The 25,702-nt window shown below is 43.0% G+C and overlaps 1 protein-coding gene across 1 annotated transcript in view; it reads left to right on the top strand.

Annotated features, from left to right (window-relative positions):
- Positions 1-25,702, top strand: part of ITGA8 (integrin subunit alpha 8) — a 713,969-nt gene that overhangs the window by 199,388 nt on the left and 488,879 nt on the right. The window contains exons 4-5 of the mRNA XM_078663606.1: positions 20,070-20,193; positions 24,673-24,734. Coding sequence (XP_078519732.1) covers positions 20,070-20,193; positions 24,673-24,734 — 186 coding nt within the window. The remainder of the gene's footprint in view (positions 1-20,069; positions 20,194-24,672; positions 24,735-25,702) is intronic.

Raw genomic sequence — 25,702 nt, 5'->3', positions numbered from 1 at the left:
ATCTTTAAAAGAAATTAGAATATTTCGCATATATTATGAATCTCAATCTCGACTAACTTTATATTTCCATCGTGACTGGTGGAATTTAAACCACTGCCTATGGCACGCAGAAGAGAATTATCTAAATGAAGCTAGGGATTCTGGGTCCTTTGCTATCCTGCTGGAAAGTGTACCTGTTGTTTCGAAGCTGTAATAATTTACACATCATTGTGATTATAATTTGGTAATAGTTACAGAGTTTTATTTTACAAAGAACGTATCAGGAGGAATATTGGTTTGTTTGCAGTAGTATTTTACCGTGCACATTCTGACCGAATATTATTAATTCTGGGTGGATGTTCGACGCACGTTCATAGTTTCATTTGCCTTGTATTTTACCTTCATCTTAATTATACCACTTAGATGTATATATGTGCACATAAATATGGATAGCAGCTAAAGAGAGCCTGTTGAGTCTGGTTTTCATTTTTGCAGGCCCACTGCAGCACTGCAGACTCTGCATGACCTCCGGCTATTCTCTTGTGCTTCGTCCTAATGACCCAAGCAAACGGGCAAAAAGTTCATTGTCTGCTATAGTTTGGGGTTTGGAGGTACATTCTACCTTGCTTGCTCAAAATGAAAAGGTTTTCCACCATTTCTTGTTCGTGCCAGCTCCTGCCAACCTCACACACTAACACAGGCACAATCATGGACATCTCTTTGTCAAGGTATTGGTACAAGGAGCCCGGAACATTTTGGCGGGGCCTGATTCCTGTGGGATGCAAGCATTGTCAGTGTTAGTAGATAAACTCTAATGAGTGTGCAGAGCATTTTGGACAGGCTGACAATGTCTATCAATCCATGTAAGTGGTAACTGAAGTCTGGCACATGGGCTTACTTTATAAATGTGGCATATCAAGTTCAAGTTCAAAACAACTTTATTTCGGTTCATAACAAACCATAAAAAGCACACAAGTACAAAATGCATAATCAGGGGGTACGGTTACATTGGATTGATGTCGCTGTTAAAATTGAACAATTAAAATATTTACAAGTTTTTAAAAAATGCAGCAATTTTCAATGATTCCATAAATTGTCGCCAATGTTGTTATATTGACTGTTTCCGGTACGTTTTTTAAGGCGAAAGGCAGCTACCAGGAAATTTGCGACACTGAACATTGTTAGTGGTGAATCTAATTTTTTTAGATAAAATAGAGCAGGTTTGGCTTGAACAAACCCCTTATTTTTAAGCAACGGAACAATATACTTTTTCCTAGGCAGGGTATAAATACTACAAAAAAACATAAAGTGTATAGTGTCCTGCAGAGAGTAACTATCACACTTGCAGACAGGTAAATCCTCGGGCTTAGCCCACACCTTAGAGTCATTTAACAGGAAGTGAATCTGGTTAAGTCTTAGTTTAGTTAATAACCAGCGGTGTAACGGAAATGACACTACCGTTAAGTAAGGTTCAATGGCCAGTGTAGTCTTAGAAATATAGTGCTCCCTCACAGTGGGTTTCACAAGCTCACAGTTCTCCCGCTCCATTTCTCTCATTTTAATAAAAGACACTTTGAACCATTCCAGGTCATCTTTAACAATGCAGTCCGGTTTGTAGAATAGATCTGGGCGGCCCAGGGAGCTTAGGGTATTTTTGATGTATGCAAGCCACGGGATATTTTTCATGTTGTCCAAGAGTAAGCAGTCCCTCATAATTGTGTGGTTCAGAGTTAAGTTAAAGTTCAGCCACGTTTTTAACCACATCAAAATTGGGGACTGTTTAATAGTGTCACTTATATACCCCTGGCCTAATTCCGTATGAACGGAAAAGGTGGCTGTGGATTGTGGCAAACCTAACAGCATACGTAAAAACCTGTTTTCTTCAACCTGGATTGCTTCTACATTGTTGGTATAACCCCAAATGGAAGCCCCGTACCTTGCTACTGCAATAGATTTCGCTCTGTAAAGTGCTAGCATTGCTTCTGTGGGTTTGCCACCCAGACGTTTTGAAAAACCAACAATAGCAGCTGCTGATCTTTTCATAGCGTTGATTTTGACCGTTATTTGGGGTGCCCACGTGCCCTTGTCGTCATAAACTACCCCCAAATAGGTGAAAGTTTTTACGCTAGAAATCGGTGTATTGGCACAAAAAAAGGTCTTCAAATTCTTATTCTTTCTCCCACCCACTGACATGACATGTGACTTGTCTGTGTTAATTTTTAAATCAAGGGAGGTCATAAAGGCATCGAAGGCTGCCAGTAATCTTTGTAGCCCAAGGGGAGTGCGTGCCACAAGCACGGCATCATCCGCGTAGAGGAGGACCGGGGTGGACAGTCCACCAAAACGCGGGACGTCTAATGTTGCCAACTCCAATGTGGATTCAAGGTGGTTTATATATAATGTAAATAACATTGGGGCGAGGATGCACCCCTGTCGCACCCCTCTAGTGAACTTGAAGCCAGCAGTGCAGGCTCCCTCCTGTGTCATCCTGATGGAGGCTTCTAGATCCCGATGTGCCTCAGCCAGAAAATGAACCAAGGAATGGTCCATCCCCAGGTCCAAAAGGATTTCCCACAGCCTGGACCTATTCACTAGGTCGAAGGCTGTGGACAGATCCATGAACCCTAGGTAGATTGATCCACTGGATGCCACAGTGTATTTACCCAGGATCAGATGTAAGTTGAGGCACTGATCCTCCGTCCCTCTTCCCCTTCGAAACCCATATTGGGCGTTAGATAAGATATTGTTATTGACAGCCCACTCATCAATCCTTGCCAGTATCACTTTCCCCAGAATTTTAAACGACGAGTCAATAAGTGAAATGGGGCGTTAACACCTCGGGTCTCCCCTTTGGCCTTTCTTGAAGATAGGTATGATGGTAGCATGTGACCAGGAGACAGGGAAACTGTGATTCGTGGCAGCATTGAAAACGTTGGTCAAGATGTTAGCCCAGAAGGGGGCGTTGGCCTTGTACATATCGGCTGGGACACCATCCGGGCCTGGCGCTTTCTTCCCTACGGTGTTGGTTATGGCCTTCACTACTTCTTCCATAGTGAAGGAGAGTGCTGGCTTGGGTGAGTTGGTTGTGAGTAAAGTAGGTGTTTCGCATACATGATCGCTCCCATAGATGATTTTGAAATGCGCTAACCAGTCCTCCTCACTAATATTGGCCTTCAGGTTATCGTTTGCTTCTCCGGAAAAAAGTGGATTGTTTATAATGGCCCAGAAGCTAGCGCTGTCTCTTAAAGTTGCCTTTTCCATTAGTGAGGCCCAAGCATCCTTTTTGAGTGCGTCTTTGCGTGCATGAATGATGTTATTGTATTCTTTTCTTAGTCTGGCAACTTCCCCCCTATCCCTTGGTGATTTTTTTAGTTCTTCCAGGAGGCAGCTGTGTGCTTTTGAGCAAGACCTATCAAACCAACCCTTAAGTGGTTGTGCCTTCTTTCTGGATTTGGCCGTTAGTTCTTCAGAAACTAAAGCACACATGGTGGCAAAGGCGGTAATTACTTCTTCCCCCTGTTTTGAGTTGTCTTGACAGATATCCAATTCTTTGCGGGCTTTACATGTTAAATTATTAAAGAACTCAGCTGGAACTACTTTAGACCACTTCACCCTTCTACCTTGGTCCGTGGACCGCACAGCCAACTCAGTCATTTTAGTTATATCCTCCTTGAGTAAGCCAACGGAGCTAGCGAGCTCAAGGATGACTGGGTTGTGGTCACTGAACGCAGCCACAACTGCGTTGTAAAAGAAAACCAAACTTAATAAACCAGGGGAAACAAAAATATAATCAATTATGGATTCGGAGTTTCTAGCGCTGTATGTCATGACACGGTCGCAATTTTCATTGAACCCCGGTTCGTAAAGATCCACACTAGATAAAAAAAATTCCAGTGCGCGACCTTTAGGGCTGTGTTCGAAGTGTTGGTAGTGGGCTGAAGTGGGACAATCAGTATCTTCAATGTGGCATATGAATTGTCCCCCCCACCAAAAAAAAAAACCACTACTAACAACTCTCTCCTGTTCATCAGTGTTTATTCTGGTGCGCGTGGTCTACAGATTGACCGTAAAGTGTCAGGGCTCATAGGCTATTGCCAGTGAATCAAAGAACCCAGTAATGAATGGAATGCTTAAATTAATCTCAGCCACTGCCAATCTTTTAGGGGACATTTCCAGTCCATTTTATTTTGCTCACCATGCCACTCTAGAAAGAGGCTCAACTTATACACTTTAGTACTGACTCTGCCTTTCATTGGAACAGTACATCCCAAACTGCCATGCGAGGGTCCCTCCAGAAGGGAGCACAAGTAAGGAAGCATGCTGTGCGCCGGTTTCCCGCCCACTTGTTGCCCTATTTGGACTACTAGCTTCTGGTTTTTTGACTTTGAGAGTGCACTGAGGCATGTCCAAAAGGTGTATTGAATTGGATGTCCCCAATTAGCTAGCACTGACTTACCTATAAATCCCTAGTATGAGGTACCCGAGGCACCTAGGGCTGTAAGGCAGAGTGTCCACCCAAGGCTGCACCACTGGTTGTGCCACAGTGGCTCCCAGTCTGCCACTGCAGACTGGAAGGGCAGTGTTTGCACTGCTGGTTTGACTTTGCCTTTTAAATAATGGCAAAGACACCACTCCCTTAATAATATATGAGTCTCCCTTAAGGAAGGCCTATAGAGCCCTATGGCAGCGAGCTGTAGATTGTTCAGCTAGACATAAATATTTATACATGTCTTAAAATTGTCATTTTTGCTGAGGAAAAGTTAGTAGCCCCATTGGCTAATACACGGTTACCCAGCCTGGTTAACATCTGAATGTGACTACCTAACCGGGTTCTGTAAGTTGAAACTGATGTCACTATTAAAGTTAAGCAACTTTTAGAAAGTTGACACTCTGTGCCCCAGCTGGTCCAGTGGCCTCACGCAGGCTCTGGCACACAGACAGCTTTCTGCCCTTCTGGAGAGATGTGTGAATGACTTCCAGGCTTAGGAACAAAGGCATTTGCCGAAGAGTGAGGTGCAACTGCCTCTCCCAGGAAGGCCACTCAGGGTGTTAGCCCAAAAGCAAGCTTCGAACGGGAAGCTGCCTTTGAAGGGCTGCTGGAGATAACACTCCATAGTAGGCTGCCGTTTGTTCATGTGGACAAGCTGGAGATGGGGTAAGAGAGGGAAAATCTGTACCCAACCCAGTTTTGCCATGGGGGTGTAGCCCTTAGTTAGACACACCACTGGGATGGGCTACCAAGCTCCTAACAGTTGAGAGAAGGTACTGACATCTTTAGAGTGGCCATGATAATGCACTCTTGGATTGCCAAATGCCACTCATCACCAACATTTTGTCACCAGAGATGAAGGGCCTACTAGCCCATTGTCCCCTTGGGACACTTTCCTGGTACCCTGGACCTTAGTACATATTGGATTTGAAGAAAGGACGGAAAATGGACTGCCCTGCTGCCTTTGAAGCTTTACAAAGAGAGGCTGCACTTTTGGAAGGACTGCACCTGCAGTTTGGACTGTGCCTACAGCTTCTGACCCTGGGAAAAGTTGATTCTCAGAATCCAGGCAAAGCAGGGACTGCAAGGATCAGTTGGCAGATCCCCTGGAATCAGTTCCAAGGACACCAGAGCTGTAGAAACCCAAACTGGCAATTTGGTAGGCACCCCAGAGGTTTTTCCGCTACCTGATGCTGGATGTACAAAGTGACAAGTCTTTGATGCCCAAAATTTGCACCCGCGACTGCTGGACCTGGGAGTGCCATCAAAGTCCGGATTCATTGACACAGAGGGACACTAACGCTCATCAAAGAACTTTCACCCTAACTGGGCTGAAAGGAGTCCAGTAACCCAGCATCAGCTGGCCAGTTACTGCAACAAAGAGGACTTCGAGCGACACTGATCTCTGTGACCAGACTCAGCCCATATCACTCTTGGACCGAGCACTCACCACAAAAACACCCCCGTCGCCAGCACCTTAACCAGAGTATCTTCAAGCATCTTTTGCCTGTATCCTCAGCATCAGGAGCACTCCATTTTAGTGTATGTTAGTCCCCCTGTAAAGTTTGGAACTTGCCTTAAAAACACTCTGGTGGCCAGGTAACTGTCTAAAGTATTCTCTCTAGCCCCCAGACCTCCATCCTGTTGGATTTCATCGCCCAAGCCGGGCTGGAGTTGTTGAACTAAGTCTTTCAAACTTTTCAAAAGTTTACAAACCTTTTGTTGACCAATGCTCGTTCGTGGTTGCATTTAAAAGTATTTATCTCTTCAAAAATCTGTATCTACAGAGCCCTCCTGTAGATTTTGATGATCAAGGTCTCTAAAAATTTATAAAAATATGCACTACTTTTGTACATCTTCAGTGTGTCTTCTTGTTGTGTGACTTTCTTTGTTTAGTACTGTTAAATGCTTTACACTAAGTTCCTTTGTCAAGCCTTGCTGCACGAAGACACAGCTACCCCAGGTTGAGCAAAAGGTGATTCAAACAAGTCAGACTGGACCAAAAACAGTTTTTGTGATTGCATTCCACAATAAGGCCCCACAGCAATATAATATAATACACCCAAATCCTCACATAGCCTCAGACTGAATTTGGTCTATCTGGTGTCTCATGAGTTAGGCTGCAGCATGAGTTCTGTGGCATAGACAGCACTGGACCCGTGTCTGGGCATACCCATTGCACTTAGTGAATTCAATGCAAAAAACCCACAAGGTAATGGATGGAATGCTTGAATTATGATTGCTTGTGGCCACATTCCAGTCCATTGTTTTTGTGCACCATGACACTTTAGACAGAGACTCCACTTATGTAAATCCGTAGTGACCCTGGTCCCCATGGGAACTGTCCATCCCAAGTTTCAAGGAGAGGCCACTGCCAGAATGAAACACAAGCAACACCAGACCATTTGAGTTGATCTGGGCCTCGTCAGTTGGGTGTAGCTTGGGACCTATGACACGGTGATCAAGTGACCCAACTCAGGGATAATCATCTCTTTTAGGATACTAAATGCAACAAACAAATAAGGTGATGGATAGAATGCTGGACTTAATCTCATCCACTGGAATGAGAGAGAAACACTTTGGTCATCAGTAGAGAGAAGCTCTGGGTCTAGGGTCAGACTAAAAGAATTAACCTCACATAAAGAAAAACCCTATTTTCTTCCTTAAGGATCTTGAAATTAGAATTTTAGATGAGTAATTATACTTTATAAGGAAGTTCCTCATCAGGGTTCACCGTATGGCTTTTGCATAGATAGTGGTTGCAAGGCAATGAAATGAATGAATTATTTCACAAATTCATTGCATATTCACTCATGCATCCTTGCAACAAATTCAGGCAAACTAGTACAGATTGGCGAAAAATACAAATTCACTGTTGCTAAATGTTCAGCTTACAACTCCACAACATACAGTATTTTTCATACTGTAGTTGACTCAAGGATCTAATACAGGTTGTAAAATGCAAAGACTATTGGACCATGTTTGACTTTTAGATCTTTTTTTCTGCATATTGGGATAAATCATTAGCTATAGATGAGCATCAGCCTTCTGATATTTTCAAAATCAGCTGAATATAAATTTCAGTGCACAGTTTCAGGTTTTGTGCTCTATTGTGTCAAAGTAATTCCAATCCATCTAAAACATGTGTGGGCAACTGAAGGATTAATAGCGCCATAAAAAGCCGCACACTTAAATGAGAATCAGGCGAGCCAGGCAAAACTGTCTATTGCCTTCCTATGGTCTTAGGAAGAACCTGAACTAGAAATTCACTGGAACAAGTAACTGACAGAATGAACACAATCCGCAGACAGGAACACAAGTTTATTGGAAAAAGGTGAAGACAACTGCTCCCCTTGAATCCACCCAAAAATGTCTGGAATTTAAAGTCCAGGAAACTACAAATCACAGCAGGGTCGTAGCTAGAGCTTCGGGTAACTCGACAATGCAGCAATATAGTTCTGGATTCCCTATGGCACTTGTAAGCCCCAAAATGTAAGGATTAAATGACATGCGATATCTTCATAAATGTCCAGGTGAAATGTATGATCCTCCGTAAAGAGACGTTCAATCAATCAATCAGATCATTTGTAAAGTGCACTACTTACCCATGAGGGTCTCAAGGTGCTAACGGGTGGGGGGTGCTGCTACTGTTCGAAGAGCCAGGTCTTGAGGAGTTTTCTGAAGGTCAGTAAGTCTTGGGTCGGCCGTAGGTGGATGGGGAGTGTGTTCCATGTCTTGGCGGAGAGGTGGGAGAATGATCTGCTGCCAGCGGTCACTCTGCGGTTGGGGGGACAGTGGCAGGGCATGGTAGGCGGAGCGGAGCTGGCGGGTTTGGGTGTAGAAGCTGAGTCGGCTGTTGAGGTACGTTGGTCCGGTGTTGTGGAGTGCTTTGTGTGCCTGGGTGAGGAGCTTGAAGGTTATCCTCTTGTTGACGAGGTCTCTCAGGTGGGGTTTGATTTGGCTGCGTTGAGGGATGTCAAGGATCAGGCATGTGGATGCATTCTGGGTGCATTGTAGCAGTTTCAGGAGTTTGTCCGAGGCTCCTGCGTAGAGGGCGTTTCCGTAGTCCAGTCTGCTGCTGACGAGGGTCTGGGTGACTGTCCTTCTTGTTACGGTGGGGATCCACTTGTAGATCCTGCGGAGCATGCAGAGGGTGTTGAAGCAGGAGGAAGAGACGGTTTTGACCTGTTTCATCATGGAGAGGGTGGAGTCGAGGATGACCCCTAGGTTGCGTGCGTGGTCGGTGGATTTTGGCGCTGTTCCTAGTGCGGTCGGCCACCAGGAGTCATCCCATGCCAAGGGGGTCGATCCGAAGATGAGGACCTCCGTTTTGTCCAAGTTCAGCTTCAGTCAGCAGTTTTTTACCCAGTCGGCGACGGCCTTCATTCCTTCGTGGAGGTTGGTTTTGGCAGTGTGGGGGTCCTTGGTGAGGGAGAGGATCATCTGGGTGTCATCGGCGTACAGATATTGGGACATTGATGGTCCCTTAAAGTGCACTCTGTGGTAGATGCTCAGACTAGAAGGGACCGTTCTGGCAGTAATTCCTGCCTATAGGCACCTCATAAGAGAAGTTTGTAGGGGTTGATTTGGTAAAGTAATCATACAAGTTGTGTCATACATAGGTGAAAAACAGAGTCCCATGACTATTCTTCAGGTATATTTCCCTTACTTGGATGGCATATTATCGAGTCTAAAATCCTATTAAATTTTGCACTGTCTATAATGAGGTTTGAAACCCAAGATGTATTTGCATTGCACTTGGAGGTCTCATCCATATAGCAACAGGATTGACCACCAAGTCTATAAAAAATGAACCTATAAAGTGGTAGTTTTCTTTGACTGGGACCTGTATTTTCAAGTCTTTAACTGCAAGCCAAAAATCCATTGAGCACTAAGGACTGCGGTTGAGTCATTACATGTCATTCACTAGACATAATGGCTATGTAGAAAATATTGCTTTGTTCCAGTGAAAGGTTGGTGCCTCACTATGGCTGACCAATTACTGGCCTATGGGCCATATGCATGAACATATTTTCCCATAGATACAGAATGGGCAAAACCCTTAGATGCATCTAGCCCTATGATTTAGGTAGTTTCACTTTTACTCATGCTAAGTCAGAATATGCAAGATCTGCAGATGCATTTAACAATGCACAGTCTCTTCGTTTACATAAGAGGGGTGGATGTCTCGTATGGTCAACATCATATTTTATTAATTTTCAAGATCTTTGCTATGAAAGCATGCCACGCTTACACAGAAAGACTCAAGACAAATGGAGAGTGTTGTTAGGATATTGTTTAGGGGTGAAGCTCTGAGTCCTATCTAACCAGGTAAGGTGCTTTATCATTAGGAAGCACTATAGGTATTATCCATAAACCCAATGTCCACTTTCAGCTGGACCATCTAATTGTAGGTTAAAATTTGGGAATTGATTTTCATTTTCTATTATGGTGCTGAAAGGTATCCAAAAATGAGAGATATATCTCATTGGATCAGACCAGTGTGTGAAGGCATGCGTTTTGAATGCCAGAACTAGACCAAAACTGTATAAACAAAAGGTACTTGGTGAAGAACAGTGACTGTAAGAACTGGCATGCGGTAAAAGTTTTAACACTCTTGGTTGAGTTCAGAAATTGCAAATTGCTATTGCTACTTACCTTGTAGTGGTATTGTTTGTTCTTTCTAGACAACATTACCATTCACAAACACACATGGCTTCCTTAATCACCAGCAGCATTTTATCTGCAATTGTTTATTTCTCCGCACTAAATGTTAACGACCTGTAGAAGAAAATGACACTTGCAGCTGAATTTGGAATCCCAAAATGTTGGGTCATTTGAACAAACTGGCTGTGAAAAAGCAAAGTAGGGGCAGTTCAAAGTTGCCGACTTTTCCCAGCTCAAACCCATTTTTCATTGTACCGGGATTTTAAGACATTGACGTATGTGAGGTTCATCCCGGGAAACAGCCATTACAACACAACTGTTACCACGCAGAGCCTTTACCACGCATGTGTCATACAGAACCTTAACCACACATTTTTTACAACACATACGCCTTTGCAACAAATTAACATTGTATAGGTATGAATGGTAATGGCATATACCTGGTACTGGTGGTAAGGGCATATGCGTGGTTGTAAAGACACCTATGTGGTAATGGCTATCTGTGTCATTAGAGAAAATAGAGATACCCTTCCACATCCTCTTTATAACCTGTACCGTTCCTGAGAAGAGCTGCCTCGTCATCATGGTGAAGAAAGGGGGATTGGGTCTGGGGAAGGGAGGGGATAAAAAAGGGACTAGAGGCCAGGGGGACAGGAGGGTCACTCAGTTTTAGGGTTCAGGCCAGTGGACAGGTATTTTTAACAAGGACTGGGGGCCATGAGGGGGTCGTCTTGGGGTTTAGTGTTAGGGCTCAGGGACGGAACGGGTAGTTTGACAAGCACTGGCGTGGGGGTGGGGTCATACTGGGGTTTAGTTCTAGGGCAAGGGCAGGTGTCAGGTATTTTTAACTAGGGCTTGGGTGGTCGTGCTGGGGTCTAGTTTTAGGGCTCAGGGCAGGAGTCGGGTATTTTGAAAAAGAGCTGGGGGACTGTGTGGGAGAGTGGGCACCAGGGACCAGTTTGGTAGCAAAGGGCGAGAGCCAGGGAAAACCTTTACAACACATATGCCTTTAACAAACATGCCTTTACAACAAAATTTGTTGTACAGGCATGCGTGGTAAAGGCATATTTGTGGTGGAAAAATGAGTGGTAAAAGTTATGTGTTATAAAGGCATTCACACTGTAACCCATGCGTGGTAAAGGCATGTGACGCAACAGAAAGCATTAATGCATCATACATCCGTGCATCCCATGTCAATGAGGTATAAAAACATGCCGAAAATGTTTGCAACATCAAACACAAAAGGCGATGGCAGGATGCTTACAATAAGTCTCACCATTGGCATGCACTAGGGTAGCATTCTGACCTATTGTTCTTTTGCACACCATGCCACCTGAGATTTGACCCAGTCATATGCAAATCAGACTTGACACTGCTCCAATGGGACAGCCCGGACTGCACCACCAGACCAGGTCCTCGCTGTACCAGAATATAAGCAATCCAAGACCGGTTACAGTCAGGGTCAGAGCAGGGGCAAGACTGATTTGCATATGGCTGGATCTAATCTGTTTGATGTAATGCCGTAAGTGGCCAAGAGTATGCATAGACGTGGGTCCCCTGTTTACTGTGCCACTGAAAGCAAGCTACGCCCCAATAAAGATCCTCAATACTCAATACTAAATTAACACCATAGACTCAAACTGCAAGGGGTGCCATATTACTTCTTCCATAACCAAAAATTACTCTATTTGAAGGTGGTGGCTGGCAAAATTCTACTTCACCAGTGACGTGAGAAGCACCTTCGTTTTCAGGAGGGGCACAACGCTCGTGGTTTATTCTGGGTATTTTCAGTAAAGAATAATGCAAAAATATTTACAAATGAGTTTCAGCCAAACATATTTATGTCCACTTTATCATTCCACTCTGTAGTTTGTCATGACACATACAGGAAATACTAAGTTCGTCCTAATGATGAAGTTATCTGTGCTTTACAATTGTGCACGCACATTTCTGCTTTCTTGCAAATAAAACGAAATGTGGATAATGAGCAAATGCTTTACATTTTAAAATATAATGCATCCTTTACGTAACCTAGCACCACGTTGATGCTCCACAGGCGCTTGTTTTGCTTTTATACGTCAGAGTTCATGTTAGTGTCTATGTAACTAACCCCTACCACACCATACATCAGCTGCTGAGAATTAGCGAACCAAAAGTGAAGACATTTGATTCATGGGGAAGCCCGTGGAATTGCTGCCCCCCCTGAGACTTTGAACATCTGTGTCTTCCGAAAGAAAAAAAAATATTTTAAAGTGGCCCATCAAAGGGCTAAAGTGGAGCCTGTAACCCAAGACAAAAATTTCCTACGTGAGGATTAGAGGCTATCCCTCCAAGTCCGTGATGCGCGGTTGTGGTTTCCGCCAACCACATGTAGGTTTCCTTCCCCCCCAAAGTACAGCTTGCGGGAGTATCAGTGTCACGATTCACCCCTTGGCTTAGGGAGAGAGGACTGCATCAAGGGAGAGATGCTTCAAATTAGAGCTAAAAAAAGAGATCAAAACTTGATCCACTGAACAGTGAGGGGGAGGGATGCAGCATTTGCACGTGCAGCTCGCATGCGTTTTCTCATTTGGCACCTTGCAGATGGACTATGGATCATGGATGTGATTTAAGAGGCAGGCAATGAGAAAGAGCTCGGCTCTGTATATTTCATTGTATTGTTTGCATCCATTTTCGCAATGGATGGATTCTATAGTATGTGAAACTTCGCCTCAGAAATCTTCAGTTCGTTTTTTAATTTCTGTGGTTTAAGGTTCTCGGAGATCTGAAGAATTTTACAGCACACGATATACTTCCAAAATGTGAACCCCCATTTTCTAATGTTGCTACTAATAGGTGCTTCTGCAGTTTACACAAGGTAACATTTTTACTGTTCATCCTTCCACTGAGATTTGCACAATCTTGTGGTGAACTCTTTTGTAGCACTTTTATGGTTCAACAGTGCTGTGCTTTGGGGTGCTCCACTTTTCGGCCTGGGTGGAGTGTGACCAGACGACACAGATTTCCCCCGACAGACCTAGGGGCTTATTTACAAGCCCCTTGCGCCCCCGGTACGTCACTTTTTCCCATGTTAAAAGTGGTGCACCAGTGTCACAAGGGCATGTAAATAAACCTGCTAGATGTTTTTACTTTTGTTGCAGCGTTCCAATACTTTTACCAAAATTGAATGCATGCCCCATTTTTGAGAAAGTTCATGTGGGCATGAGCACTAGAATTAGGATGCTCTACATGCTTTTATCTCCATCGGATCCTCTTGCATGAAACGAAAAAGCGTATCCCTCAGCCTGCACCACTGCTGACTTTTCTAGCCTACTACTTGAGAGAAATGGTAGAAGTCCAGCTTGTCATGCACATGGCGCGTCCAACCCTATCAAACTATTGTGACCTCTTTGCAGAGATGGGTTTTGCTGGTTGAAAAGCAAGTGTCACATTTGAGAGCGCACAGGAGCATGATTTACAATCTCTCATCTGATGGATCTTTTTAAGTTGACTGAGACAGAAAGGGAGTAACAGTAATAAATCAGTTCAACTTTCGTGCAGCCGATTTGGCCCCGCAGTAAGGACTAGGAATCAATAAGCGAAGTTAAGTACTTTTATTTCCAATTAATAATCAATCCAATATATAGGCTTGTCATTAAAATATGAAAAAGATGCAAGTTTACAGCTGGCAAGGGGAAAAATCACAATCGGTTCAGTCTCAATAGAATAAGGTACACATTAATCACAGCCACAGCAATACTGAAACTGAGATTTAGAAATATGTGTTCCTTAAAGACATTCTAATTCTCTCTCTCAAACATGAGTATGTTCTAAAGCCATCCAATTATGATCCTGAGTTTAGATTAAGGATGGTTCATAGAATAGGGTCTCATGGAAATTCAGAAATGCAGGAAGGTGTCAGCATAAGAACAAGACTCATGTAGAAGTTTTTGAGAATTGGAATAAGTGCTTAGCATGAAGCTTCACACTTGCAAGTTTAAAAGAAGCAGAGAGGTCTGTACTCCTCAAAGTCTAAGGTAATCTGCCCTAACTTCTAACAGTGTGACCGCTAATTAAATGAACAGAAACTTCAGCAACAATTGTATCTCTTCCCACCCCTCAGGAACCAAAAATCTCCATCCTCATGTTGTGCATTTGCAACATTACCAAACTTACCCATCCCACAGAACTTGAACAGTTTCATCAACTTTGAATTTCTCTCGTTTCTCATAAGCAATGAATAGGAGGCTTCATCTGCTCATTAGGTCTTCATGGGTCTTGACAAACGTTTTCTTCTCAGACCTTACTATCAAGAAACTAAATACAGACAACAATACTCCTTTTCTCAAGCGAATGAAACCTTGGGTACGCACGTGCAAAAAAAGCACACTCTAACCGAGCAAAGTATATTTCAAAATCACAAGGTCTTAAGTCAGGCTAACTTTAGCTAAACATTTAAACATGCACTTCAAATACATGGTTATACTTGTGCACGTATAAATAAAGAACAAATGCTAAGTGAGGAAAAGCATACATGGTTACTCTTTTAAATATGAGTTTCAGAATATATGCAACTCTGACTTAAAATATAAATGCAACATAAATAGAGAATACATCTTCATGTTTAAACTGAACATTGGTTCACATGTCTATGAAGCGTCAGTTTCTCAGTGATTGCATTTCATTAATGAGTTCAAATTTTCACACACTAATATTATTAAGGCACACACTAGATATAATGTCAAATATAAATACAAACTGTGCATTTATGATGTGTAAGGGATGGAGTCAACATTGTGCTCCTCCACATTTATGGACAAACAAACATGTGGTGTGCAGCATATTGTACCACTGGTCAGCATTTCCCCATTCTCCTGGATCATAACCCTAAAACTTTCTTCTCTCAGCAAATCATTGTTGTATGTCTTTGTCAAAATATGACTTTCAAAGGGACTATGATGTTTGTGTTAAGTTTTTTCAGTGTGTGATTACAATGAAAACACCAATATTTGTTATGTATGAACAGGATATAGTGTTGACCGGATGAAAAGTTAATTTTGTGCAGCAGTGTCTGTGAAACTGCATGTTAGTATAGGCCTATATCAATGATTATTAGCGTAGCCCTATTCAATCACTGTAATTGTGTAGTCCTACTGTTATGTATTCAGTCGGTCTGGGTTTTGGTTTTTAAGCATATGGTCTCCCTAGTTAAGTGGTCATTGATGTATATGAATATATTAATTGAAGAATTTTGTAAAGCCCTTTACATTTTAATTAGAAAGTTCAGAGCACTGACAAATGAGGAAACACATCTTTGTGTTTGGAAAGAGAAGTTAGTATCCTATCATATGGAGTCCAATAATCTTCAACACAACCTCTCTTCTATGTCGAGCTCAATTGAAGGCAAGTGTATTCTACTAGAGTAATTGCCTTCTAAGGCATTGGGCCATCACCACATATTATGTTGTTATGTTATGTATATTTGTAAAGTGCACTATCACCCACAAGGGTGTCTGATGTTGAGCAGGTGTGTGTGCCTAGCCCTACCTAAGGTAGGTTGATAAATTGAAAAGCCAGGTCTCCAGCTTCTTGTGGATTTCAGGAAGAGAGGAGAAGGATCTGACATAGAAAGGGAGGTTGTTCCATGCTTTAGGTGTGATGTGAGAGAACACTTTTCCTCCTGATCTGATTCTTTGTATGCATCTCATGTTGGTGGGTAGGAGTTCTGGAGAGCATAGGTGCTTGATGGTTGGTAGAAGGAGATGTGGCTGTTCAGGTAGGTGGGGCCTGAGTTGTGGAGTGCCTTGAATGTGTGTGGGATGAGTTTGAATGGACCGAGTTATGGATGGTCTGTAGTCTTCTAGGGAGTTGGTTCGTGGTCCCAGCAGACAAGGTATTCCCATAGTCCAACTTGCTTGTGACTAATGTGTGAGTCACAGTTTTCCTTGGGAGCCATATGAAGCCTCAACATTGTCAGGGTGTGGAAGCCGGATACAGTGATGGTGTTGACTTGTGCAGTAATTTTCAGTTTGCTATCAATGATTATTCCGAAGTCACTGGTGTGGGTTCTGGCTGTGGGTCCGAGTTTGGCTGCTCACCATGGTGTGGTGTTCTTGATGAAGATTACCACTCTGTCTTGTCCATGTTCAGCTTGAGACAGTTGGCTTTCATCCAGTTAGCAACTTCGATCATGCAGACAGGAAACTTGTTTCTTATGTTGGGGATCTTGTCCGAGAAGGAGAGTATGAGTTGTGTGTCATCTGGATAGGAGAGGATGTTGATGTGTACACAGATGACATTGACCAGAGAGAACATGTATGCGTTGAAAAGATTGGGGCTGAGCAACAAACCTTAAGGGACTTTGCAGATGAGTTATGGGCTTCAGGGAAGTAAGGTGCCAGGCTGACAGCTTGTGTTCTATCCGTTAAGAAGGAGCAGATCCAGTGCAAACCAGGTCCTTGGATGCCTATCTCATGCAGGCACCTGATAAAGTGGGGTGTGAGACCTTGTCAAATGCTGCAGAGGGGTACAAGAGAATGAGGGCTGCCGTGTCTCTTCTGTCCAGGATCATACATTCTTGACCTGGGGGTGAGCTGGAGGATGAGGCGGACGGCGCTTCCCAGTAACTCCGTGACCAGTGCTCTTGATGGAACTTTGACGATGCCCCCTAGGCAGAAACCATAACTGTCTGCACTTACAGCGGTGGCCGAGCAACTTTGGCCGATGCCCGGTGGAGCTGTCCTATGCAGCTATAGAGGAGTTTGGCTCTGGTTCACCCCTCGGCTGTCACCTACCCAGCGGACATCAGACATTGTGTCTCTCGTCTCCCTGTTGTGTCTTCCACCTGCATTCCTTACCTCTGTTTATCATTCCCCCTCTACCTTTCACTCCCCTTAAGACGTGTGTATGTGCTAATAACTCATATTATTGTGTAATCTCATGTTTTTCTCCTATGTCTATACTTGGCCATGTAATTATGTAACCTGTAACTCTCTGATCCTCATGTAAAGTGCTCTGATACCTCCGGGTCTAGCCAGCGCTATATAAAACTTTGCAAATGAATAAATAAATAATAAATGTAGTCTGTGGCAGTTTTGATGACTGTTTCTGTACTGTGGTTGGGGCTAAATCCAGAAAGAATGGCATTGAGGAGCTGGCGGTTGAGAGCTGGCTGTTGAGGCATTAGTTGATTAGTTTCTCTGAGACCTATGCCGGGTATCATAGGAGGGAGATGGGTCTGTAGTTGAAAAGTGTGGCGGGGTCAATGGATGATTTCTTGAGCAGGAGCATGACGGTGGCAAGGTTACAGGTGTCTGGGAATGTGGCTGAGTCAATGGAGGCATTGTGGATGGGTGTTAGTGCTTCACTGTAGGAGTTCTTTGGTGAAGGTATTGTGGGGGCAAGGGTTAAATTGAGCTGCTGGTCTTCATTGTAGCACTGATTTCGCTAGTGGTGAAGACAAGCCATGAGGGAAGGGTCCTTTCATTCTTCATGATCGGAAGTTAAGTTGCAACACTAACAGTAATGGGATCCTATATGGGGGTCGAAGTTGCTGTATGTGGAGGTCATTTTGTTACACAAGAATTCTTAGAGCTTTTTGTGTAAAAGTCTTGTGAGGGGGTGATGTTGCTGAAGATGGCAGGAGGTGTGGTGAAATCTTTGATGATAGCAAAGATTCCATTGCAGCTGTTAATGCTGGCATCAATGCGATCTGCAAGAGCTGTGCACTTGGTGTTCTGTATCTGCTGGTGGTAGCATCTTAGGACTGATTGCAAAATGTATTTTTCTGCAGTGTCTTGAGTCGTCGTCCATTTCCTACCCGCGGTCTGTGCAGATAAGAGCGGTGGAGTGCTGGGGCTGGGTGGGGACGATTTCGACAGATGACAGCGAGAAAAAATGAATTATTATTTTCATTTTCCCTCGTCGTCGTCTGTCAAAACCCCCTCCCCCCCTCACTGGGTCTCAGGCCTCACCGCTCTTACCTGCACGGCCCTCTGCTGCCGTTTGCGCTCCGGTTGATTGAGTTCCTCTGTGTACCAGATGGCCTGTGGATGGGCTCTTGGCTTTGGGTTGCACTTGAGAGACGCAAAGGTGTTGGTGCAGCTTTTTGTATGGTTTTATTTTTCGATTTACAAAGAACATCTTTGACAGTGATCAAACGAGTACCTCAGAATTGTAAATGGCACCCAGATTCCAAAAGCATTATGGGACCATATAAATGGTAGCGGTACAATCCAAATGTTCATAACATAACAAACATAACATACCAAACATCGCATAATCTAATTTACTTTCCATGAATCAAATGGGGTATACAAGGCCAGACTTGTCATGCTTCCATGAACAGCATTATAGCTTTAAAGATGTTACTTACCTTGTAGACAAGATGGTACACTGGACACAGTAGAAATTAATATTTTAGAAATCGATGTTGGCAGAAACACCCCTGGATATATAGGTCAAAGGAAGATCTCTGTGAAAAGTAGTATCTGCTCAAGTATGTTTGCAATCCTCTCCCGGGAAAGCTTTAATTGAGGTGTTTTATGGAATTATTCAATTTTCATCTGAATAGGTCTCATGGGCCAGATTCACAAATATATCGTGCATCTAAATTTAATTGAAATCCCATCTGTTATTGGAAATAGTAGTAAATGATCGAGGGATTCAAGATCTGCAGACATTCATGCCCACTGACAGAACTCCCAATTTTGAAAATGTTGGAAACATCTGCAGGCATGTGGGATTATTTTGGAGTCATGAGTGTAATGGGGTGGAACAAGGGTGCTTCTAGGGAAGGGTTAAAGGAAACACTTAGGCAAGGGAGTATCCAAGTAGAAAATCATCATTTTGTGGGTAATCTCATACCTTTGCAATATTTTCCCTCACTTAATTTCCACACATTCATTTGCACTCAATAAAGAGAAGTTATGCAAATGATGCGAAAAACGTTCCCCAAAAACTCATTGTTTCATTGGGGCATTCCGGATGGAAATCTCCTGGAGACACAACATTGTCTTAGCCATTAAAAAATAAATGTAAGTTTAATTTGCTGACGCAAATTTCTGTTTGTGATGAGTGTCTGCCCCGCATATGGAAGAAGTGAAACGAGCAGTGAAATGTATGGAATGAATCGATTTGCACGCATGCTTCTGGGGATTTTATGAACACCCTCAAAATCAATCTATGCAAATCGTAGGTGAAAATCTTTACTGAGCTGATTTCTAATTTTTAATGTTCTTTTGTGAATCGTGCCATAAAATAAAGAGAGTTGTAACCCGTCTGCCAAAGAAAAAAATAATTGGATAAACAGGGCACCAACGAACAAAGTGATTTCTGGTGGCTTCATTTTTGTTAAAATTTCAATAGCCACGAAATGCCTCAAGCTGCCTTTCAGACGGGTGACGTAGAATGACGCAGATAACTTGATTCTTGTAATGCATGGTGCCATAGTTATTTTGTTGAAAATCCTAGAATTCTTTCACGAGAAATGGAATGTTCGGGCCATTACGCCTTCCGCCCTATTCATGAAGCCTGCTCAGCCCCAGGACTTCGGACTCTCGCTGCTGCCCACCACCACCATATGCCCGAGCTCCCTTCCCAAGACAAATGGGTTTGACCCCACAAAGGATTGACCACTGCAGCGCCCCGACCTGGTGAACTGGAACCCTTAGATCACTCAAGGATGTTTGTGTTTGGATTTTCTCCACCCGTGCTGTCTAAAGTCCTCCATGTAGAGGCCCAGATCGAGACATACAGTGCAGTATTCTGGCGGGTACAAAGGGATGGGGAAAAGGTATGCACACGTTTTATTGCCTTTCTCCCAGGAGTGTCAGGAGTGAGGCAGACCAGGTCACTGACAGGCCCCGGTCTGCTAGCAGGGTGACATGCTGATTAATGGAACCAGCCCATACATTTAGCACAGGATGGACTTACAATGTTATTTCTCTTTCCACAGGCTTGTGCTCCATTGTATCACTGGAGGACCCTGAAGGCTACTCAGGAAAAAGACCCTGTTGGGACATGCTACATTGCAATTCAGAATTTCAGTGCTTATGCCGAATACTCGCCTTGTCGCAACAGTAAGTTTCTTGGTGCATGTTGAGATGAAATTTATACTTGTAGTGATGTACTCATAATATAAGGATCTTAGATGGTGTATGAAATATGGAAAATAATAACACTGTTCTACAGCTATTTTATGCACACCATCATCATCATCCTATGTTAGCCCATTTCCAGTGACTCTAACTATCAGTAGGTTGTCCAGAATCAGATGCTGTTATTGACCTATTTTGCAGCTGCTAAGGCTCCCATGGAGTTCTATAGTACATGCCTGTCTTGCGCTAAACCTCGTTGCCGCTGCTCTGGAATCACTACACAAAGCGATCCCTCTTCTCAGACAACCACACTTGCTTTTTACACCACTCTACCACTCTCCAGATATCGGGGTCTAAGGAGACACCTACTTTGTGAATGTTGGGGGGGGGGGGTGAGGACTCGGTTGCAGCGGCGGATGCCCTTTTCTGATGTACTCTGTAACTGGGAGGTTACACTGCAAGATTTTGGGTCAAGAGTAAGGGTTTGAGCTAATTTCTGAGGCAGAAGATGGAGGATGCTTGGTGTATTTCGCAGGAGTGCCCTGTGCAGGTAAGAGCTGTGGGCCGGGTGGTGGGGGGGCTTGGCAGACGACGACGATGGAAAATTGTCATCATCTGTCGAGTTCCCCCCAAACCCATCCCCACCGCTCTTACCTGCATGGGCCGCTCCTGGGTACGGCCCATGCAGGTAAGATCGGTGGGGCCAGGTTGAGGGGCCTCGACAGACGACGAGGGGAAATTGAATAAATAATGAATTTTCCCTCTTCGTCGTCTGTCGAGCCCCCCCCCACCTGGCCCCACCGCTCTTACATGCACGGGCCACTCCTGGTATTTCGAGTAGGATGGAGATCCACACCCAACAAGCAGAGCATGATAAGGCTTGGTCTTGGATCTTTTCTAGGAGCAGGCCAAGGATCTGGTCTTTTCCTGACTGCTTCTTCTGAATTTCTGCTTGACTATTTTGCTGCGGTATGTCTCCTCCTTCGAACGTCTTGACATTAGTCTTAAGGTTCTACGAGGTGTTGCCTTTGACAGTACCGTAGATGGTTCGGCTGGTCTTGAAGGCGGAACAGGTGGGCAGTAGAATTCCCACAGGGTAGGTGTTATCCTGTAAAATGTCCAGAGAGCTTTGATGAGGCAGACCACTGCATGAAGAACACTTCAGAGGACCCATGCAGGTGTCTAGAAAACCGTGCAGCTATCAAGGAGAGATGAGAGCAGCACCAGGATATTTGCTCTGAAGTCAGTTTCTGTTTTGCATGGTGTAACTCTACTCAGCAGGCACGATTGATTCTTGGGGTCTTGATCTTGCTTATGATGTGCATTGTGCAACTGATACTGACATCAGTGAAATAGAACAGGAAATGATGCTGTTAAAGACTTAACAAATGAAGGCTTTCAGATTCATGTCACTGAGATGTTTTGAACCCTTCTTTGCACGCTGACATTGGTGAGACTTGAAAAAGCAACTATTTTGCACACCTGCAATAACAGTCAGAAACATGAATTGAATGTGTGTGTCGTAAAAATCATAAAGTGGTAAGAATTGTTTCATTAACTTGAAGAGGACGTTTTGTTAAGTTGAAGAGGATTAACAAACGCTTAACCAGTTGTGGTGAAAATGTAGCAGCAGGCTTGCTCAGGTAATTTCCTTTATTGTGTTAGAGCAGCATATTGATATCATGTCTCTTCACCATCTCTTCTGCTGGGGCTACTGATGTGTGCCATTGCAAATATCTACCCCATTATTTTTAGGTAAAATACGTATACTCTGCAATAGAGTTTTTACAGCATGCAGAAAAGAATCCTTTATAAGATATAGATAGATCTGGATAGATGGATGAATGGATGGATGGATTGATGGATGGTTTGGGTTGGTGGTTTGGGTGGGTGGGAGGGAGGGCGGAGGGATGGAAGGATTGTAAACTTACCAATTGCCAGAGAAAGGTCAGTAGATAGGTAGACAGACCCCATGGCGAAACACCATTTAGGTTTCAGATAGCACTCAAGTGTAGCTACCTACGGCTACTTATTAATTCGTTATGAAAGACTAGACATAAGTGGCCTCTCATCTTTCAATGCCCTTAGCCTCATCCTTCTGTTAAGATTCCGTCATTTTCAGAAGGCCAGTGTATGTTTCCTTGTGTTTTCGTATCTGCGGTATGATGGGCCTTATTTTGCATTGTCTTTGTTATCTGGAATATTAAGGTAGAAGTAAACAATACAACTTATTGTAGACTGAAGCTCTCCTCTTCTGTAATCATATGGTTCACCTGTTGCCTCTTTCTGGTAGTACCAGGTTTCAGCATAGGTTCTGTATGCTGTTTTGTCTGCTGCTCTTCTGAATGTATGAATTTGAATCTAATCCCTTATCTATTTGCTTCGGTGGGTTTGATCGGCGAATATTCATCAGATTGCAATCTGATAGTAGTTAGAAGGTAATGAACAAGGTGTAAGCGAAGTAAAGATTAAGGTGGTCAAATAATGTGGTATTATTCTTTCAAATTTATTAAAACATTTCAGGCCATATATGTGCTTGGAGGGCCAGCCGTTTTTGTGTGACAGCGTGATAGAGCCTATCAGTTCACTGTGCGAGAAAATAATGATGTACTACGAAGAACTAAGCAGCGAAGGGTTAGTTCCTGTACTGATGTGGTAAAAACCTTTGTATTTAGACCATATGTAGGACTAACAAACTAATTTATCAAAAGTGCCATTCCTCAGTGGCTGCTGGCACAGGTAGGAGTGGTGAGCGGGTGGGGGAACGGTGTGGGGTAGGGGAAGTCGACAGACAACGGGATAGGTAAAATTGAATAAATAAATAAAACCACTCACCTTGCTCTCACCGATTCGGCGATGTGGCGAGCGCAAGGTATGTGGTTTTATTTATTTTTTGTTTAATTTTACTTATCTCGTCATCTGTCGACTTTACCCCCCACCCCACCACCCATCCGCTCTTACCTGTTCCGCCACAGCCATTCTTGTTACTAACACTTATTATGGTACTGTAACAGTGTACTTAGTGAAAGGTTGTAATAATTTCGCTCAGTTGACAGGGTCCTTAAAACTAGCGAAAACTCCACTTATGACCGCTTGTGGTAAACACCCTGGGCTGGTATGTTCTCTTTTCTTTTACAGTCCCAAGTAGGCTTTGTTAAGTTGAGGATGTGCTGGCATAGAGAGGCATTCTGGAACACTGGATCCTGTCACGAAGACCTAGACGTATTGAAGCATAATTAGCTCCTCTGGAATCTTTATTTAGTTAGGTCTGACATCAGCCAAGGCTTTATGATTTTACTAAAATTATATATAATATATTTATTTACAGGGACTTTCAGCCAGTCCGCTACATCACTTGGTCTTTTTATTGTGCATTCATATTTGTCTGCCTCCGACCACAACATACAGCATGGAGCAATAAGTCAGCCCACATCAGCTAATGGTTAAGTTTACTGAGAGTGACAGCATTATGCTCTTTCACATCGTGCACATCCACCACCCACAGAATAGTTCCCTTCAGCACAAGGCACAGGGCAGGCAAAGTGGGCTTTCTGGGGCTCACAACATATTTTTGCTCTTAGCCAATGTTTATTTGTTTTATATTTGCAAGGGCCCAGCAGCTCTTCAAAAATAAAGTTTTACAAAAACAATGACAAGCATTGACAAAGCCAATAGGAAGGTGGCCAACACCAGACCTATTTCCTTTAACAAGGCTTTTTTTTCTCCAATTTTTAAAGCCCTACTGGTGCCGTTGTTTTGTTAGTATTATCATGTATTAGCTCAAGGGATATTTCATTTCCGTTGTTTTTTTGGTGGAATAGAGAGAAAGGTTTACTAAAGTTGACATCAAGGAAATCATTTTTCTAATGTGCGTTAAGTCGCGATGGCTACATAACATTCCCAGAAACCAAGGGGATTTGATTGAATGATGTACTGTCTGAACAATAAAAATAGTAAAGATGAAATATACACATCAATAGTAGCCAGCCCCTAACATATTCATTTTTTCTTTACTGTGTGTGCGAGACAAAGCGAAAATGAGTCTTCAATTTGAAGTTAGCTATTAAAATGCATTCATATTAAAACATGCTACAACATATAGTAATTTAAAATGCAAAGTTTATGTACTGGAACATGCTTTACATTATTGATACAAATCTTTCAGTTTACATTTCTGTTCACTTAACACGAAGTTAATAATTCATCTCTTTAAATGCGTTCCTCATTTTCAAGCATCCTAATGTTAATGTAATAGTAATTCTCAAAGAAGCGAGACAGTTCTGAGCGAAATAAGAAATAATGTCGTTCATAAAACAGGAAGCTAACTCGTGTACAAAGTACTGCATAATCTCACCAGTGACCAGTTCTATTTGTAGACAGATATTAAAGGGACCAGTTTTTGTTATGCTTCTGTGCTTGCGAATTTATCCCTCACTGATCCATGTTCTGTTCTCTCTCCAGCCAATCCAGACCCTGAGGGCCAAGGATTCTGCCAAGCAGGCTTCAGTTTAGATTTTAATAAGGTGAGATTTTACCTATACTACGCCTTACTATTTAGATCTTATAGTTTATTACAATGGGAGCAATGTCCTTACATAAAATAGCTAAGTTCATTAAAAACACAAACATGTAAACTATAGCTATTTTGTGTAGAAGGTGCAGTGTATTCAAAGGAAAAATCCTTTACGTTTTTATATTCGTATGATATGTACAATGAAGATAGAATATGTCAAGAAAGTTGACATACGTTGCAGCTCTCCTCAAATTTTATTTCAGGAGAGGTTTTGCACACAAAAATAGCTTGTTGTAAAAAAAGTACTGCAAAAACGTTTTTTCTGTACAGTTCTGTAAATTGTGTTTTTTTTTTGAGATTGTGCGTGCTAATCTACTTTAGAGCAGGTGTTCTCCTCAATTTGTTTTTTAGACTGTGAAAACTTTGTGAACGTCACAAAAATTGCAAAGTTTTAGAAAACTTCATGAAGTTGTGGAGGAAAAAGCATTGTAACTTTGCACGAGTCTCTTCATCACTTTTGGAATGAGGCACGGCAAAGAAGTTATGATTCCTCAATTGAGTTGTTGTACGCCAGGCATCGGTCAAACACCAGTTATCTTATGTTAAAAGTATTTGTAGAGCGCACGTACACAAGTTGGTTTCTTGGCACTATAAATAGGAGTATCCTGAGTCCTGGTGAGTTATTCATATGCCTGAGTGAATAGCCATGTTTTAAGGAGTCTCCTGAATCTCGGGAGGTCTGCACATGATCAGATATCAAGGGGTAGGGTGTTCCAGAAGCGGGGGGCCAGCACCGCAAATCTGCTGCTGCCTAGCCGCTTCAATTTGTAGGACGGGTGACTAGAAGGTTCATCTGGGCTGAATGCATATTGCGGGTGGGTTTGTGTCTCTGAATAATATTGGAGACAATTTTTGGGCAGATGCCATGCAAGGATTTGAAAACGAGGCACCCGATTTTGAAGGCACAGCATTGTGATA

The sequence above is a fragment of the Lissotriton helveticus genome, chromosome 10, assembly GCF_964261635.1.
Source record: "Lissotriton helveticus chromosome 10, aLisHel1.1, whole genome shotgun sequence".
Taxonomy (NCBI): Eukaryota; Metazoa; Chordata; class Amphibia; order Caudata; family Salamandridae; genus Lissotriton; species Lissotriton helveticus.
This window is presented reverse-complemented; position numbering and strand designations above follow the sequence as displayed.